This window comes from Hemitrygon akajei, chromosome 12 (assembly GCF_048418815.1).
Source record: "Hemitrygon akajei chromosome 12, sHemAka1.3, whole genome shotgun sequence".
Taxonomy (NCBI): domain Eukaryota; kingdom Metazoa; phylum Chordata; class Chondrichthyes; order Myliobatiformes; family Dasyatidae; genus Hemitrygon; species Hemitrygon akajei.
Genome location: NC_133135.1, coordinates 112,581,136 through 112,598,305, shown reverse-complemented (window position 1 = coordinate 112,598,305; position 17,170 = coordinate 112,581,136). Strand labels below are relative to the sequence as shown.

Genomic DNA, 17,170 nt, shown 5'->3' with positions numbered 1-17,170 from the left:
CAGTTATTGTAAAACACCAGTGAGCCAGCTCATGTCCCTCAGGAGAGCAAGTCTAGCCTGCTTGGAACTGTGCATCCACTTCCCTGTGTTTGCCTCTTCAAAAGATTAGTTTTATTTGTTACATGTATATCAAAGCAGACAGTGAAATATGTCATTAGTGTCAAATCGTATCAGTGAGGATTGTGCTGGGGGCACAACCCTCAACCATCAGGCTCTTGAACAAAAGATGATAACTACACTCATCTATTCAGATGTTCCCACAATCAATGATTTCCCTTTAAGGATTCTTTATCTTGTTATTTATTGCTATTTATATTTGCATTTGCAGTTTGTCATCTTCTATGCTCTTGCTCTTTCATTAATGCTGTTTACAGTTACCATTCTATTGATTTGCTGAGTATACTGCAGGAAAATGAATGTCAGAATTATATGTGGTACCATGTATGTACTCCGATAATAAATTTTACTTTGTTTTTGAATTTTGGACTGTGGGAGGAAATTGATGCAGCCAAGCAATGATGGGAATTGAACCCCAATCGATAATCACTGGCATTGTAATGCATAATGCTAACTTTGCTTCCATGCTGACCCTAGACTTAATGCCCTGTGAATCATCCAACATGCTAGACGGTTCAAGCAATGATGGGAATTGAACCCCAATCGATAATCACTGGCATTGTAATGCATAATGCTAACTTCGCTTCCATGCTGACCCTAGACTTACTGCCCTGTGAATCATCCCAACATGCTAGACGGTTCAAGCAACACACACAAAATGCTGGTGGAACGCAGCAGGCCAGGCAGCATCTATAGGGAGAAGTACAGTCGAAGTTTCGGGCTGAGGCTAGACGGTTCAGTGGGAACCACGGATGGGCAGAACTGTTGATCTTGCCGATGAGTGAACAAAGTAAAACTTGTGGTGCATGAATAACTGAATGTGAATTAGTATTTGTTTCCTTATGGTTAACTGGTCAATAGAACATAGAACAGCACAGTACAGGGGCTTTGGCCCATAATCTTGTGCTGACCTTTTAACCTACTCTAAAATCAATCTAACTCTTCTCTCCTACTACATGACCCTCCTTCATCATGTGCCTCTCTAAAAGTCTCCGCAGTGTCCGTAAAGTGTCTGCCCTGCCACCACCCCAGCAGTGCGCTTCATGTCCCCACTACTCTGGGCTTTTTAAAAAAAAACGCCACCTCTGATTCAGGAACAGCTTCTTCCCCTCTGCTGTCCGATTTTTCTGAATGGGCATTGAACCCATGAACACTATCTCTACTTTTTTTATTTTCTTTTTTTGCACTCCTTATTTAATTTAACTATTTAATATATGTACTGTAATTCAGTTTTTTCTCTCTTTAGCATGTATTGCATTGTACTGCTGCAGCAAAGTTAACAAATTTCATGTCATATTCCAATGATATTAAAGCTGATTCTGACATCCCCACCCCCTACAATTTCCTCCAATCACCTTAAAATTATGTCTTCCCTCCCCACCCCCCATATTACATATTTCCATCCTGAAGAAAAATTCTGTGACTGTCTACTCAATCTGTGCTTCTTATCATCCTTTACGCCACCTCTCATCCTTCTTCGCTCCAAAGAGATAAGCCTTAACTCACTCAACCTGTCCTTACAAGGCACACTTTCCGATTCAGGAAGCGTCCTGGTAAATCTCCTCTGCACCCGCTCTAAAGCTTCTACATCCTTCCAACAATTCGGCAACCGGAACTGAACACTATAACAGAAACCTGAGAAATTTTGCAGATGCTGAAAATCCAAAGCAACACATACACAATCATGGAGGAACTCAGCAGATCGGGCAACATCCAAGGAAATGAATAAACAGTCGATGTTTCGCGCCAAGACACAATATACCAACTGTGGTTTTAGCCAGGATTCTTTGGGCTGCAACATTATCTCATGGTACTTGAATTTGGACCCTAACTAATAATGGCCAACACACCATATACCTTTGTAACTTACCTCTCAACTTGCACAGTAGGTTAGAGGGATCTATAAATGTGGACTCCGAGATCCCTCTGTTCCTGCACACTAAGGAAACTCACAAGCACTCCAGTGTGTCAGGAACGCTAGCCTATCAGAATCATGTTTAATATCACTGACGTATGTCCTGAAATTTGTTAATTTTGGAGCAGCAGTACAATGTAATACATGATAATAGAGAGGCAAAACAGAATTATGGAAAATATATACATTAAATGGTTAAATTAAACAAGTAGTGCAAAAAATAGAAATAAAAATATAGTGAGGTTCAATGTCCATCCAGAAATCAGATGGCAGAGTGGAAGAAGCTGTTCCTGAATCATTGAGTGGGTGCCTTCAGGCTTTTGTACCTCCTTCCCATTGGTAGCAATGAGAAGAGGGCATGTGCTGGGTAATGGATGTTGCCTTTCTGAAGTACCACTCCTTGAATGTGTCCTAGATACTACTGAGTCTAGTGCCCATGATGGAGCTGACTGAGTTTACAATTTTCTGCAGCTTATTTTGATCCTGTAGCGTGCCCTTGCCCCCATAACAGGCGATGATGCAGCCAGTTAAAATGCTCTTCATGGTACATCTGCAGAAATGTGAGTGCTTTTGGTGGCATTCCAAATCTTTTCAAACTCCTAATGAAATATAGCTGCTATCTTATCTTCTTTGTAACTGAGTCTAGGTCAGATCCTCAGAGATGCTGTCTCCCAGGAACCTGAAATTACTCACTTTCCACTTGTGATCCCTTGATGAGGACTGGAATAATAAGAATAACCAAGGTCTTTGTAAGGCACTGGTGAGGCCTCACAGAGTATTGTGAGCAGTGGGCCCCTTATCTTCAAAGAATGAGGGGTGACCTCATTGAAACCCATCTAATGTTTTAAGCCTTGATGGAGTGGATGTGGAGAGGATGTTTCCTATGGTGGGAGAGTCTAGGACCAGAGGACACAGATAGAGTGGATGTGGAGAGGATGTTTCCTATGGTGGGAGGGTCTAGGACCAGAGGACACAGATAGAGTGGATGTGGAGAGGATGTTTCCTATGGTGGGAGAGTCTAGGACCAGAGGGCACAGCCTTCATAATAAAGGAGCGTCCTTTTAGAATGGAGATGAAGAGGAATTTCTTTAGGCTGTGGGTGGTGAATCTGGAATTTGAGTATATTTAAGGCGGAGGTTGATAGGTTCTTAATTAGTCAGGACATAAAGGGATATGGGGAGAAGGCAGGAGATTGGGGCCGAGAGGGAAATGGATCAGCCATGATGAAATGGTGGAGCACTCTATGGCCCAATTCTGCTCCTATATCTTACTGTCTTATAATGTTTGAGAAATTTATGTATGACATTGATTCAGTGTGTAACAAGACTTGATTCATGTTAAGCTGAACTCTTGGTTCAGAGTGCTGTACCAAGTTATCAAAGCAAATAAAAAATTCTGCTTGACATAAAACATTAGAAACCTTAACCATTGTTTGTTCTTCATGACATGTCTCTGATCTTTTGTGCAATGTTTCAGCTTGTACGCTCTTAAAGTGTGTACATTGCCCTTTTAAGTTTTGTAATGCTTTATTTTCATGTTGGGCTTTGTGAGCTTGGTTTATTAGCCTTTAAAATATACTTTGCGTGTGTTCCCTTTTTTTTAAAAAAAAAGAGCTTTCTGGCATTGTGGTACTATGATTTAATTCTTTAATCTGTTTCAAATCCAGTTCAGACAGATGGGAGGGGTTCGTCTGGTAGGATTGCCTCGTGCATGACTTTCAATTAGTACTCCAAATTTTATTCCTTAAAAGCAGCCCAGTACTGTGCACCTTTTAATTTGACTCTAATCTCTAAGCTTTGCTCAAGGGAAGCTATCAGGCAGCTAGTTTGTGCATTTTCCTTCCTTTAAGAAGCAGAGTGTAGAGGTTGCAGAGGGACATCCTGCCAAAGCAAATTCATGCAATTCCTACATTAGTGCCTCAGTGAAGGATTGCCAGTCTGACCCCATTTCTTGAATGTGAGATCTGGATATCGACGTGGCACCAAGTGCTGTAACAATTGACTTGTGCACACTGCAAACGAAAGTTAATGTTATTGAGTGCTGAATATAGAAACTACAGATGGAAGGTTTGTTCCTCTGCCAGAAACTTCAGCATGTCTTTGATTACAAATCTTAACAGAACTGAGAGCTGTGTATGGCAATGTGGGAGGAATTTATTTTCTTTCCATTTCTAGAGGGACTTGCAAAGCTTGTGGAGAGATCTTTGTCTTTCTTTGTTAGCACAACTTGCGTTGTGGAAATTTTGAATGCTCTTTGATCTTTAAATCCTCAAGATGTATTTTTTTTTAAATTGCATCCTTCTCATTTAAGTTATTGGTTTTAATACTTTTCCCGCATCCCACATATACTTTGAGCAAATCCAGATTATAATGGCACCTTATGTTTTTGGGAATGCTTTAGATGGGCAAAAATAGATGTGTTCGCTTTGACAGCACATATACTAAAATTGGAATGATGCAGAGAATATTAGCATGGCCCCTGCGCAAGGCTGACACATAAATTTGTGGTGTTGGATAATTTGGGGCAGCACAATTGTGTATTAATGAGCACACCGCATTACAGTACTGGCGATCTGGGTTCAATTCCCCAGTCTACATTCTCCCTCATAGCCACGTGGGTTTCCTGCAGGTGCTCTGCTTTCCTCCCACAGTTTGAAGACATACCGGTTGGTAGGTTAATTTGTCATTTTAAATCATCTTATGATTAGTCTAGGATTAAAGTGGGTGGTTGCTGGGCAGCACGGCTTGAAGGGATGAAAGGGCCTGTTCTGCGCTGTATCTCAATAAATAGTTTCAGGGGATTCTCTTATAATCTTGTTCAGCCCTACAGTCTCTCTGAATTCTATTCTAATAATTCTGTTCCTTTTATCTTAAGTTTCCCAATTTTGGTCACCCTACTATTAATGAGTGGATAACCAACTGAGATATCTTTTCATACCTTAAACTAGCTCTTGTTAAACTAGCTTTTTTTCATTTGACTGAGTAGTAAAAGTTACCTTCTAATGCTCTGTGTATTTCCATGATATCCACATGTGTCACATACACTGTTTGTTCACTCTGTGCTCTGTTGTATGATGTGTGTGATCATGGTCTTTCCCTGACCATGATTGTTCTTGGCAAATTTTTCGACGGAAGCAGTTTGCCTTTGCTTTTTTCTGGGCAGTACCTTTATAAGACAGGTGACCCCAGTCATTCTCAATACTTCAGAGATTGTTTGCCTGGTGTCAGTGGACACATAACTGGGACTTGTGATATGTACAAACATCCACCACCTGCTCCCGTGGCTTCATGTGACCCTGACCATGGCGGTGGGGCTAAGCAGGTGCGACACCTTGTCCAAGGGTGACCCGCAGGCTAGCGGAGGGAAGGAGCACCTTACTCCTCCTTTAGTAGTGCCATATCTCCACCCTGCCAGTGAAGAAGCTCAATGACACAGTTTCTATATACATTAAACGACAAATTTCCCAACATATGTCAGTGGTAATAAACCTGATACTCTTCCCCTTAATTCTCCATCTTCCAGCCACATTTCCAAATAGGCAACGCAAGGTTAGGAACTGTCCTGGCACTCACATTTGGAATGTTGCAAGCTCATCAGAGGCAATTTGTAGCCAATGAATTACTTGAACTGTGTAATTTTTCATGTTGCTGTTGTTCTATCTTGCCAGAATATTGTTCCCTACCTGTCATTGTGTTAATTGTTATTCTGCTGCTTTGTTTCTCTTGTCAGCAGGTTTGCAAAATAAGCCACTTTGCTGAATATCACAAGAACCTCTTTTGATACAATGCAGTTTTGCCAGAATTCAGTTCAATTCAAATTTAATTGTCATTCAGCCATACATGAATACTCATGAATACAGCCAAATGAGACAGCATTACCCTGAGGTCAAAGTGCAAAACACAGTACCAGTAGTCATATACAAGGTAGCAAGCACAAGTGGTATCACAATTACGCAATAAGAGTCAAAGAATCTCACCATCAATCCACAGTGGACCACAACAGAGTCGGTCTCCCACCGAGCGAACACTGAGTGGGGGAGCCTGGCATTAATTAGTATGTACTTGTCTTTTAGAACATAGAACAGTATAGCACAGGAACAGACCCTTCAGCCCACAATGTTTTGCTGAATAAGCTTAAAAAGTAAATTAACAAAAAAACAAAAACTAATCCCTCCTATCTGCATAATGTCCATATCCCTCCATCTTCCTTGTATTCTTGTGCCTATCTAAATGGCTCTTAAAAACTTCGAATATATTTGCCTCTACCATCATACCACGCAGCACATTCTAGGCATTCACCACTCACTGAGGGGAAAAAAAATTACCCCTCACGTCCCCTTTCAAATCTACCCCCTCTCACCTTCAATGTATGCCCTCTGGAATTCCCATCTCTCACATTAGAAATCTTGTGAATCCCAGACCTAGAGGTCGAAGCTACAAACTTAAGGCAATTAGAGTTGAGTAGGCCACTCGGCCCCTCAGTTCTACCCTGACATTCAGCCTGATCCTGTTTGAAAATGCCCCCCCGTTCCCAAAAGCACACTATCCTGTGACCTTTCAAAAACTTATCTATTTCCTGATTATCTATATTTTAGTGATTTGATCTCCATGGCGCTGCAGGTAGTGAATTCCAGAGATTCTGCAAGAATAGGTTGATGTTCTGGAGGACGAAGGAAATGCTGTACTGTTAGAGATGTACAATTTTGGATTAAATACTAATTTGAGGCCCTGTTCATCCAATCAGATGGATTTTTTTTTTAAATCTGCCTTTTTTTTTAAGGTATAAGTAAATTTTTTTTGTCACGGTATTCAGTATGATAATCTTTAGTTCATAATGTGTTTCTAAAAAGGTCTTTCATTCCCCAGTGCTGACACCTAGAGTTGTACAGTGTGGGAGTGGGCCATTTGGCCCAACTAAACCATGCATCTATCAAAAAGAGAACTGTGTATAAAAAGAGAACACAAAGCCCTTCCTCTGACATTTCTTTCCCCCAACAATACTTTTCTCCCAACTCCTTGAAAAAAATTGTGCCCTTGTTTTAGCCATTTCTACTCTGGGGGAAAAAGTCACTGGCTATCCACTTAATTTCTTCCTCTTATCATCTTGTTCACTGCTATCAAGTCACCTCTCGTCCTTCAACCCAAAGAGAAGCATCCTAGCTCACTCAACCTATCCTCATAAGACATGCTCCCTAATTCTGGCATTATCTGTCTATTAAATGTCGTAATTATACCTGCCTCGACCTCTTCCTCTGGCAGTTTGCTTCATGTACATACCATCCTCTCACCACCAACCCCCCTCCTCCACCTGTACTGTAAAGTGTTGTGCTAACCACTACGCTACTGTGTCGCCCCGCAAAGTTACTTTTAAACTCTGTTGTCACAAAGTTTGCTTCACTCTGACAAGAAATGATGTAACCTGCGATTTATTTGTCTTTGGACAGAATCCCCTTCGCATCCTCAGTTTGGATGTCAGCTGGACGGGAAGCTCTGTGTCTCTGGGCTGGGCCAGGACAAGCGTGAGAAGAAGAGGAGCTCCAACCTTGCCTTGCTGAAGAAGAAGCTGTTCAGGCGGCGCAAGTCGGCCAAGTCGGCTGACCATGCCAAGCACATGCGTGAGCTGCTCTGCAGCTGGGACGTGCGAGACGTGGGCCTGCTGGTGAAGCAATATGAAGCGGCTCTGGCCGTGAAGGAACTGGCAATTCAAGCGTGTGTGGCCAGGCCAGAGGCCAGCCGCTTAAATGAGGATTTGGCCAAGTTGTACCAGTTCAAGTACTGTACCGATGTGGACCTGATATTCCAGGGTACGTGCTTTCCTGTCCATCGTGCCATCCTGGCAGCGCGGTGCCCTTTCTTCAAAACCCTCCTCTTGTCTAACCTGGACCGTGCGGAGTTGGTTATGGATATCAGCACTGTTGGCATAGACATACCGATATTATCTTCGCTATTGCACTACTTATACAGTGGGGAGTTTGGCGTGCGGGATTCCCAGATCAAGAACGTTGACGTCCTAGTCCGTCTCAGTGAGGAGTTTGGCATGCCCAATGCCCTTCACTTTGACATCTACAGCCTCCTGGAGAGTTGCTGCTATTACGATGCGGTCCTCAGCTTTACCTCCAGCCCTGAGGCCTCCGACGGCTTCGAAGGGTGCCGCCTGGAAGGTGACTTCTGCTGCCACAAGGCCATCCTCTGCGCCCGCTCGCCGTTCTTCCGCAACCTCCTCCAGAAGCGGATCCGCAGCGGGGAGGAAACCACAGATCGGACCCTGCAGACCCCAGCCAGAATTGTTCTGAACGAGGCAATCATTCCAAAGAAGTATGCAAAGGTTATTTTGCATTGCATGTACACGGACCTGGTGGACCTGGATTTGGTCCTACCATTCAGCCCGTCTACAGGGAGTTTGAGGGAAGTGCAGGATGAATCAGGGAAGGACAGCGAAACCCGGTTGGAGAACGCAATGGAACTGTTCCATATTGCACTCTTCATTGAATTCGACATGTTGGCCCAAGGTAAGGAAAACATAGAACATAGAAGAGTACAGTACAGGAACAGGCCCTGTGGTGCCGAACCAACTAAAAAGTCAATCAAACCGTCTCCCCAAAATCTTCACCCTCCTACCTGCACCATGTCTGTATCCCTCTGTCTTCCTCACATCCACGTGCCTTTCCAAAGGTCTCTTCAAAGCCTCTAAAATATTTGCCTCTACCACCATACTGGGCAGCGCATCCACCACTCTGAGTAAATAAACTTACCCCTCACATCCCCCTTAAACCTACCCTCTCTCACCTTCAGTGCATGCCCTCTGTTATTAGACACTTCAGCCCTGGGATAGAGATACTCTCTGTTCACTCTATCTATGCCTCCCATAATTTTGTAAACCTCTGTCAGATCTTCCTTCAGCATCCACCACTCTGGAGAAAACAGCCCAAGTTTATCCAGCCTCATGTGATAGGATATGCCATCTAAACCAGGCAACATCCTCATAAACCTCTTCTGCACCTTCTCAGAAACCTTAACATCCTTCCTATATTGGGGCAACTAAAACCAGATGTGGCCTAATCAGAGATTTGTGAAGTTGCAACATGACCTCTTGACTTTTGAACTCAATGCCTGAACTAGTAAAAGCAAGCATTCCATAAATGGCCTTAACCACCTTAGTGACCTGTGAAGCCACTTTCAAAGGGCTATGAACTTGGATCCCAAGATCTCCCTGCTCAGCAACACTGTTAAGGATCTTGCCCTTAACAGTGTGCTGTCTCCTTGAATTCGCTCTCCCAAGATGCAACACCTCACATTTATCTAGGTTAAATGTCATCTACCATTTCTCAGCCCATATCTACTTTTGATCTATTCTTTGCCAGTCTTCTACACTATCCACAACTACACCAATCTTGGTATCATCGGCAAATTTACTAACCCACCCATCTACATTTTCATCCAGGTCATACATGCTCAGGGGGACAAAGTGAGAGTGGGTGCTTGATTGGCAGTGTGCTGTACCAGAGTGATCTTCTCGCTCTCTTTTTGATGAAGAGTTAGGGCCTGTCAGTCTTCGAGTCAGTTGGCTCAGAGAAGCGAAGCTGAAGATTAACATCGGAACAGTGAGCTGCTAGTCTCCCGCTCTCGTTGTTGCAGGAGTGATCTCTCTTTCCCTAGTGAGAGTGAGTTTGTCTGAGATACTGAAGTGTTGGGTTATGAACTGTAGTTTTTGATGGACTTTAGATCTAGCTCTCTTTGGGGGCTTGCTGTTGCTGGCATGGTGGGGGGAGGAGGGTCTCTGATTTGCTGGGAGAGAGTCAGTGCTTATGCTGCTGCTTGTGCATGGTGGAGATGGGGGTTTGGGGTTATGATGTTTCATTCATTCTTAAGAGTTTTTTCCTGTTTTGAGGATGTCTGTGAAGAGTAAGAATTACAGGTTGTATACTGTGTATATTCTCTGACGTAAAATTGAACCATTGATCTCTACTCTGCTATGGGTGGCCACCCATACAAGTTTCTGAAGCATGAGCTTCCCGTCCCGCTGACATCTGAACTGAGGATGTGAAAGGGATTCTTCAACAGCTTTTGAAATTGTTTAAAACTAACTTTTGCATCCTAGGCTAAACTGTTCATAAAACAATGTTCAGGCTCCAGTTAAATTGTTGGATTTTACATCCTAGCAGTCGAGATATGCCAGTATAATATGGAGAGCAAGCTGTTGCCCACGTAACGGGCTTCCCCACTCCATACATCTGGCCAGCCCAAAGGAATGGCCAAGACTGATGTATTTTGGGAGCTGCCAGTCAGCATTGAGCTGAACGCAAGTCTGCCTTAGGCCTCCAACTCCATGTTTTTCCCCTCGGGAGTGTACTCCCAAAGCCTCCCCCATGAGTGAATATAGCCACAAGGCAGCAAATGTTTGATATCAGAGTTTTCCTTCTCTTAGATCAGCTGCCAACCACGGCCGACAAGAGCCATCTGCCTGAAGCGACTGGTTCTAAGGAACAGTAACCCACCTTTGTCTCCTCTCCTATCAGTAGAAACTGTTCTGCCAGGTTTAGTAGCTAAGTCGCACGTCAAGGCCGGGAGGTGGATGTGGTTGTCAGAGGCTATTTGAGGGGCATATCATTGAGAGCATTTAAAAGGTAGTGGGCGCTTATCCTCATTACTACCCCTGGTTATAACAACTTTAAGAAGCCACTTCTGGCCATTATTCTTTCTACAAAGGATGTGCCTTGGGAAGTTGATGTGATTTACTAGAATGGTACCGAAAGTCAGTAATTGTGGTTGCAGAAAGAGCAGGAAAGTTGGAAGTATTCACTGAGGATCAAAGAAAGTTTTGGGGTGATTTGATATTCAAAATCAGAAAAGTATTTTATAAGTAGGAAATTGTTTCAAGTGTACAATTGTTGGTAACCAAAGAGCACACATTTGTAGTGTTATCAAAAAAATGGAATGCCGTACAAAATGGAGGGATATAGACAGGGTAAGTACAAGCAGGCTTTTTCCCACTGAGGTTGGGTTTGAGTAGAACTAGGGGTCATGGGTTCAGGGTGAAAGCTGAAGGAGCCTGAAAGCACGCCCTTAAGGTATTGAAGGTGACACACAGGATCTCCAGGAACAACTTGGAAGAAGCGTGCTATTGGGGTGTGGCCCTGAGGACAAAGTGATTCCTCATTGACGTCACGGACTGAAGTGTTGTGGGAGATCTGTCTGTCTGTCTGTCTGGATGGACAGTAGTTTTTGACTGGCGATAGATTATGGTCTTTGGGAACTTGTTATTGTGTGGTGGGGGGGAGGTTGATGCTTTGCTGTTGACTGGTGGGAGCTTTGGAGTTCTAATGTTTTTTTCTGTCGTTCATTTTTGTGGTGTCTTCTGTTTTGTGGATATCTGAGAAAAGTGAGGATTTCAGGTTGTGTACCATATACATTCTTTGACATTAAATTAAACCATTGAACTTCTTTACTCAGAGGGCAAGGTGAGTGTGGAATGAGCTTCCAGTGGAAGTGGTGGATGCTTGTTTGATTGCAACATTTAAGAAAAGTTTGAAAAAATCCATGGATGGGAAGCACACGGAGGGCTGTTGTCCAAATTCAGGTCAATGGGACTAGGCAGAATAACAGTTTGGCATGGACTAGATGGGCCAAATGGCCCATTTCTGTGCTTTATTACTCTATGACCATAATTTGTGGAGTGGTACCATTGGCAGAGTGATTGCGATAGAGTACGTCTGTCTCAGAAATGTCAGTTTTTCTTTTGCCTGTAATGCAGTTGTACTGAAGACGCCGCTCCCCAGTGGCTCCAATGACTTCAGACCGGTGGCATTGACCTCCCACATCATGAAGACCCTGGAGAGACTTGATCTAGAGCAGCACCGGCCTATGGTTAGGCCGCACTTAGACCCCCCTCCAGTTCGCCTACCAGCCCCGACTAGGAGTTGAGGATGCCATCATCTACCTGCTGAACCGTGTCTACGCCCACCTGGACAAGCAGGCGAGCACTGTGAGGGTCATGTTTTTTGACTTCTCCAGTGCGTTCAACACCACCCACCCTGCTCTGCTGGGTGAGAAGCTGACAGTGATGCAGGTGGATGCTTCCCTGGTGTCATGGATTATTGATTACCTGACTGGCAGACGATAGTACGTGCGCTTGCAACACTGTTTGTGTCAGACAGAGTGGTCAGCAGCACTGGGGCTCCAAAGGGGACTGTCCTGTCTCCCTTTCTCTTCACCATCTACACCTCGGACTTCAACTACAACACAGAGTCTTGCCATCTTCAGAAGTTTTCTGATGACTCTGCCATAGTTGGATGTATCAGCAAGGGAGATGAGGCTGAGTACAGGGCTACGGTGGGAAACTTTATCACATGGTGTGAGCAGAATCATCTGCAGCTTAATGTGAAAAAGACTAAGGAGCTGGTGGTGGACCTGAGGAGGGCTAAGGCACCGGTGACCCCTGTTTCCATCCAAGGGGTCAGTGTGGACATAGTGGAGGGTTACAAATACCTGGGGATACGAATTGACAGTAAACTGGACTGGTCAAAGAACACTGAGGCTGTCTACAAGAAGGGTCAGAGCTGTCTCTATTTCCTGAGGAGACTGAGGTCCTTTAACATCTGCCGGACAATGCTGAGGATGTTCTACGAGTCTGTGGTGGCCAGTGCTATCATGTTTGCTGTTATGTGCTGGGGCAGCAGGCTGAGGGTAGCAGACACCAACAGAATCAACAAACTCATTCGTAAGGCCAGTGATGTCGTGGGGGTGGAACTGGACTCTCTGATGGTGGTGTCTGAAAAGAGGATGCTGTCCAAGTTGCAAGCCATCTTGAACAATGTCTCCCATCCACTCCGTAATGTACTGGTTAGGCACAGGAGTACATTCAGCCAGAGACTCATTCCACCGAGATGCAACACTGAGCGTCATAGTAAGTCATTCCTACCTGTGGCCATCAAACTTTACAACTCCTCCCTCGGAGTGTCAGACACCCTGAGCCAATAGGCTGGTCCTGGACTAACTTCCACTTGGTATTATTTACTTATTATTATTTAATTATTTATGGTTTTATATTGCTATATTTCTACACTATTCGTGGTTGGCGCGGCTGTAACGAAACCCAGTTTCCCTCGGGATCAATAAAATCTGTCTGTCTGATTTATGACAGCAACGAAGATTCTCCATCTCTGGTGTCATTCACAGCTTCCTTCATCATGTCAGCAGTTCAGCTGACTGGCAGTCTGCATATTTCAGGTGGCGACTCAGGAATACCGTCCTGACTCTGATAAAGAAGGATTCTTCATTGCTGTTTCCGTAACAATTTTACCAGTCATGGTTGTTAGCCCTGAGCTGAACCCCCCGGACCCAGAGGACGGTGGACCACTCTTAGTTTGGCCTCTACTCTTTAACCTGCTTGGCATGGGTGACCCTGCCAAGAGTCAGAAAATAAACCTTTGACTCCAGCCAACATAGCTGTTGGTCATTGAGACACGCAAGCCTCCAAATCCAGTGACAAGGTGTGATCCTCTTGAGGAAATGTCAGTTGAAGAAATTGAATGTTAACTTTCAAAAGGAGACTTGATAAAATGAGGATGAAAGTAACAGCTGCTGATTACTTGTAATGATTAAAGAAGATCGAAACTGGGCTAAGCCATTTGAGTGCTCTGCCACTCATTAAGGATGTGTCTAATATTTATTTGTTCTGTTAGTGTACCAATCCCATGTACCTCATTCCCTTAGTATACCATCTTCCCAGTGGCCAAATATTTTAATTCCAATTCCTATTCCCAATCCCATTCTGACATGTCAGTCCATGGCTTCCTCTGGTGTCAAGTTGAGGCCTCCCTTGCTGGAGAAGCAGTTCCTTATATTATGGGTTTCCTCCAACCTGATGGCATGAATATTGACTTCTCCATCTGATAAACAAATTCTATCACAACCCCCCCATTCCCCACTCAGTTTTTCTCACTGCCTCTTACTTCCCCTGGGTCCCTTCCTCCTTCCCTTTCTCCTATTGTCCACTCTCTCCTCTCCTATCAGATTCCTCCTTCACCAGCCCCAGACTTTTCCCATCTACTTGGCTTTACCAATCACCTTCCAACTAGCCTCTTTTCCCTTTTGGTGTCTTCTCCCCTTCCTTCTCCTGACGAAGGACCTTGGCCCGAAATGTCGACTGTTTATTCCTCTCCATATATGTTGCCTGACCGCCTGAGTTCCTCCAGCATTGCATGCGTGTGTGTGTGTGTTGCTTTGGATTTCAAGCATCTGCAGACTTTCATGTTTATGATTGCTAAACTTTGTAGTCAAGATGGTGTCAGCGTACAACACTCCCTTGATCAACATCTTCCAGATAGCTCACGAAAATATCTCTTGTACTACTTTTGTGTCTGTTGTTCACCTTAAATATATTTCTGGGACTGTCAGAGCTTGCAATTTACAGTTTTGAGATCCGGGAAGATTCTGGGAAACGAGCATGTACTTGACGCAAAGAAATTTTGAGATGCTATAGAAACCGATGTTTAACTCCACTTTGTCATTTAAAACATCCATTAATCGCTGATTAAAGTGTGGAGGAAAATTGAGACATCGAGGCAAATGCGGAAGCAAGCGAGAGTTTCAGCGCTGACTGCCTGCCTTTTGAGTGCTGCTGGAGGAGTATGTGTGCGGCCTATTGCTGTGGCAGGCAGGTAAGCAGGCATCTCTGCCTCGTTTGGTGTCCCTCTCAACGAATGTCGGTGATATTGTAGAATGGTATTGTGGTTCTGCGTTTATGAATTGGACTATTGCATGGACTGTGGACTTTTTCAGACTTTTTTAGACTTTTTTCCATTCCTTTTCGGTTTTGTTGTGCAGGGGGAGCGTGTTCGGGGGTTGATATTCTGTTAGTTATCAGTGTGGGGGGGGAGGGGAGTTTTTGGGAGGGTTGATGATTGGGATGTAATTTTTTTTGTACTGGGTGGGGTGGGTTTTCTGAACATCTTTCATGTTCTTTATTTTGTGGCAATCTGGAGAATACAGATTTCAGAGTTGGATATGGATACATGCTTTGATAATAAATGAACCTTTGAACTTAGAATTTTCTTAACCTCTCTTCAGTTCACTGACATGTTGTGAACTTGTTTTGTGCTAACAGTACAGTGCCAAACACAAACAATTACTGAGTTACAGTAAGAAATGTAAAATAAATAACACAAAATAGTAATGAGGTAGTGTTCATGGACCGTTCAGAAATCTGATGGTGGATGAGAAAAGCTGTTCCTAAAACACTATATGTGTGTTTTCAGGCTCTTTTACCATCTTTCAGATGCATGTATTGGATAGTGAGGGTCCTTAATGATGGGTGCCTCTTTCTTGATGCACAGTCTTTTGAAGATATCCTCGATAATGGGGAGGCTACTGCTCATGATTAATTTGACTGCAACCCTCTGCAATTCTTTTTGATTCTGCCATTGGATCCTCCATACCAGCTGGTGATGCAACCAGTCAGAGTGCTCTCCATTTCTGTAGAAATGTGCTGGAGTCAGTGACGTACCAAATCTCCTCAAATTCTTTCCTAATGAAGCATAGCTGCTGTCATGTCTCCTTCATGATTGCATTAGTATGTTGGGCCCAAGATAGATCCTCTGAGATGTTGACACCCAGGAACTTGAAGCTGCTCATCTTTTCCTCTGCTGACATCTTCCTTGATGAAGACTAGTATGTGTTCTCCCAACTTCCCCTTCCTGAGATCCAGAACCTTGCACTCAAATGCCAGTACAGCTAGAAGGTGTTAGAAGGGGTAGAAAAAGTAAAGGGCTGGAGAGGAGAATGGACCATAAGGGAAAGGGAAGGAGGAAGGTTACCAAGAAGAGGTGATGGATAAGTGAGAAGAAGTAAGAGGGCAGAATGGGGAATAGAAGAAGGCAGAGAGGGAGGCAATTTTTTTTAAACTGGAAGGAGGAATTGATATTCATGCCATCAGGTTGGAGGCTTCCCAGACTAAATATAAGGAGTTGCTCCTGCATGCTGAGGGTGGCCTCATTGTGGGATTCCCTACTGCCTCAGTGAAGAACTTACTCAAGTCTAAGTCCTGATGTGCAGATGCCTTGTTTTGAGATGGTGGGATCCTAGAAAGCACAGTGAGGAGAAATCACAGGACAATTTGCAATGACCTATTTACCTACAAACCAGTATGTCTTTGAACTGTGAGAGGAAATCAGAGCATCAGAGGAAAGCCCCACAGTTTACGGGAAGAACATACAAGCTCCTTACAGACAGCTCAGGGATCGAACTCTATATGCCCTTGTTTTTCTAAAGTCCTGGAGAGTTTCAGCCAAGTCTTTGTGATTCTTTGTAGGTCAAATTTCCCCCCGTTCCAGGAATCAATCCACAGAACCTTTGCTATCCCTCTGTTCTGAGTGTATCCTTCCCAAGATCAGGAGAATTGATCTGCACACAATGTTGCAGGTGTGGTCTCGCTGAAGCCCTGTTCTTCTTCATTTCCTGATTGTTTGCTCTTGCTACAAATTAGCTTTAACTGATTCATGTAGCAAGACTCTAAAGTACCTTTGAACACCAACATCTCTCAACATTTTAAAGAAAAAGTACTTTGTTACCTGCCAAAGTGAACGACTTTATTTTTCTACATCATATTCATCATATTCCTCGCCATTTCACTTATCCTGTCCATATCCCTCTGACACTTCTACGGATCCTCTTCATAGCCTACACTGCCGTCTAGCTTTGTGGCATAGGCCCATCTAGTCTGTGTTGAACCATTATTCTGTCTATTCCCATTGACTTGGACCATACTCCTGCCATTCATGTACTTATCCAAACTCCTCTTAAATATTAGAATTGATCCCGCACCCACTACTCACCCAACCTCAATGGGGAAAAGCCCTGCTTGCATTTACCCTATCTGTACCTTCTCTTTTTACCTCTATCTGTACCCTCTTCTCTCTCCTGCACTCTAGGGGCTAAAGTTCTAACCAATGCAACCTTTCCCTAGAGCTCAGGTCCTCAAGTCCCAGCAATATTCTTATAAATCTTCTCTGTATTTTTTCAATCTTAATCTTTTCTGTGGGTAGGTGACCATAATGCTTCAAATTGGGCCTTACCACCATCTTAAACAACTTCAACATAACATCCCAACTCTTGTACTCAATACTCTGATAGCCAACAAGCC

The 17,170-nt window shown here is 43.8% G+C and overlaps 1 protein-coding gene and 1 non-coding gene across 2 annotated transcripts in view; both read left to right on the top strand.

Moving 5' to 3' along the window:
- Positions 1–17,170, top strand: part of LOC140737391 (BTB/POZ domain-containing protein 7-like) — a 196,443-nt gene that overhangs the window by 29,436 nt on the left and 149,837 nt on the right. Inside the window, 1 exon segment of the mRNA XM_073063872.1 lies at positions 7,476–8,540. Coding sequence (XP_072919973.1) covers positions 7,476–8,540 — 1,065 coding nt within the window.
- Positions 4,449–4,553, top strand: LOC140737443 (U6 spliceosomal RNA). Its single transcript, XR_012101146.1, has one exon. It is a non-coding gene; the product is annotated as a U6 spliceosomal RNA (small nuclear RNA).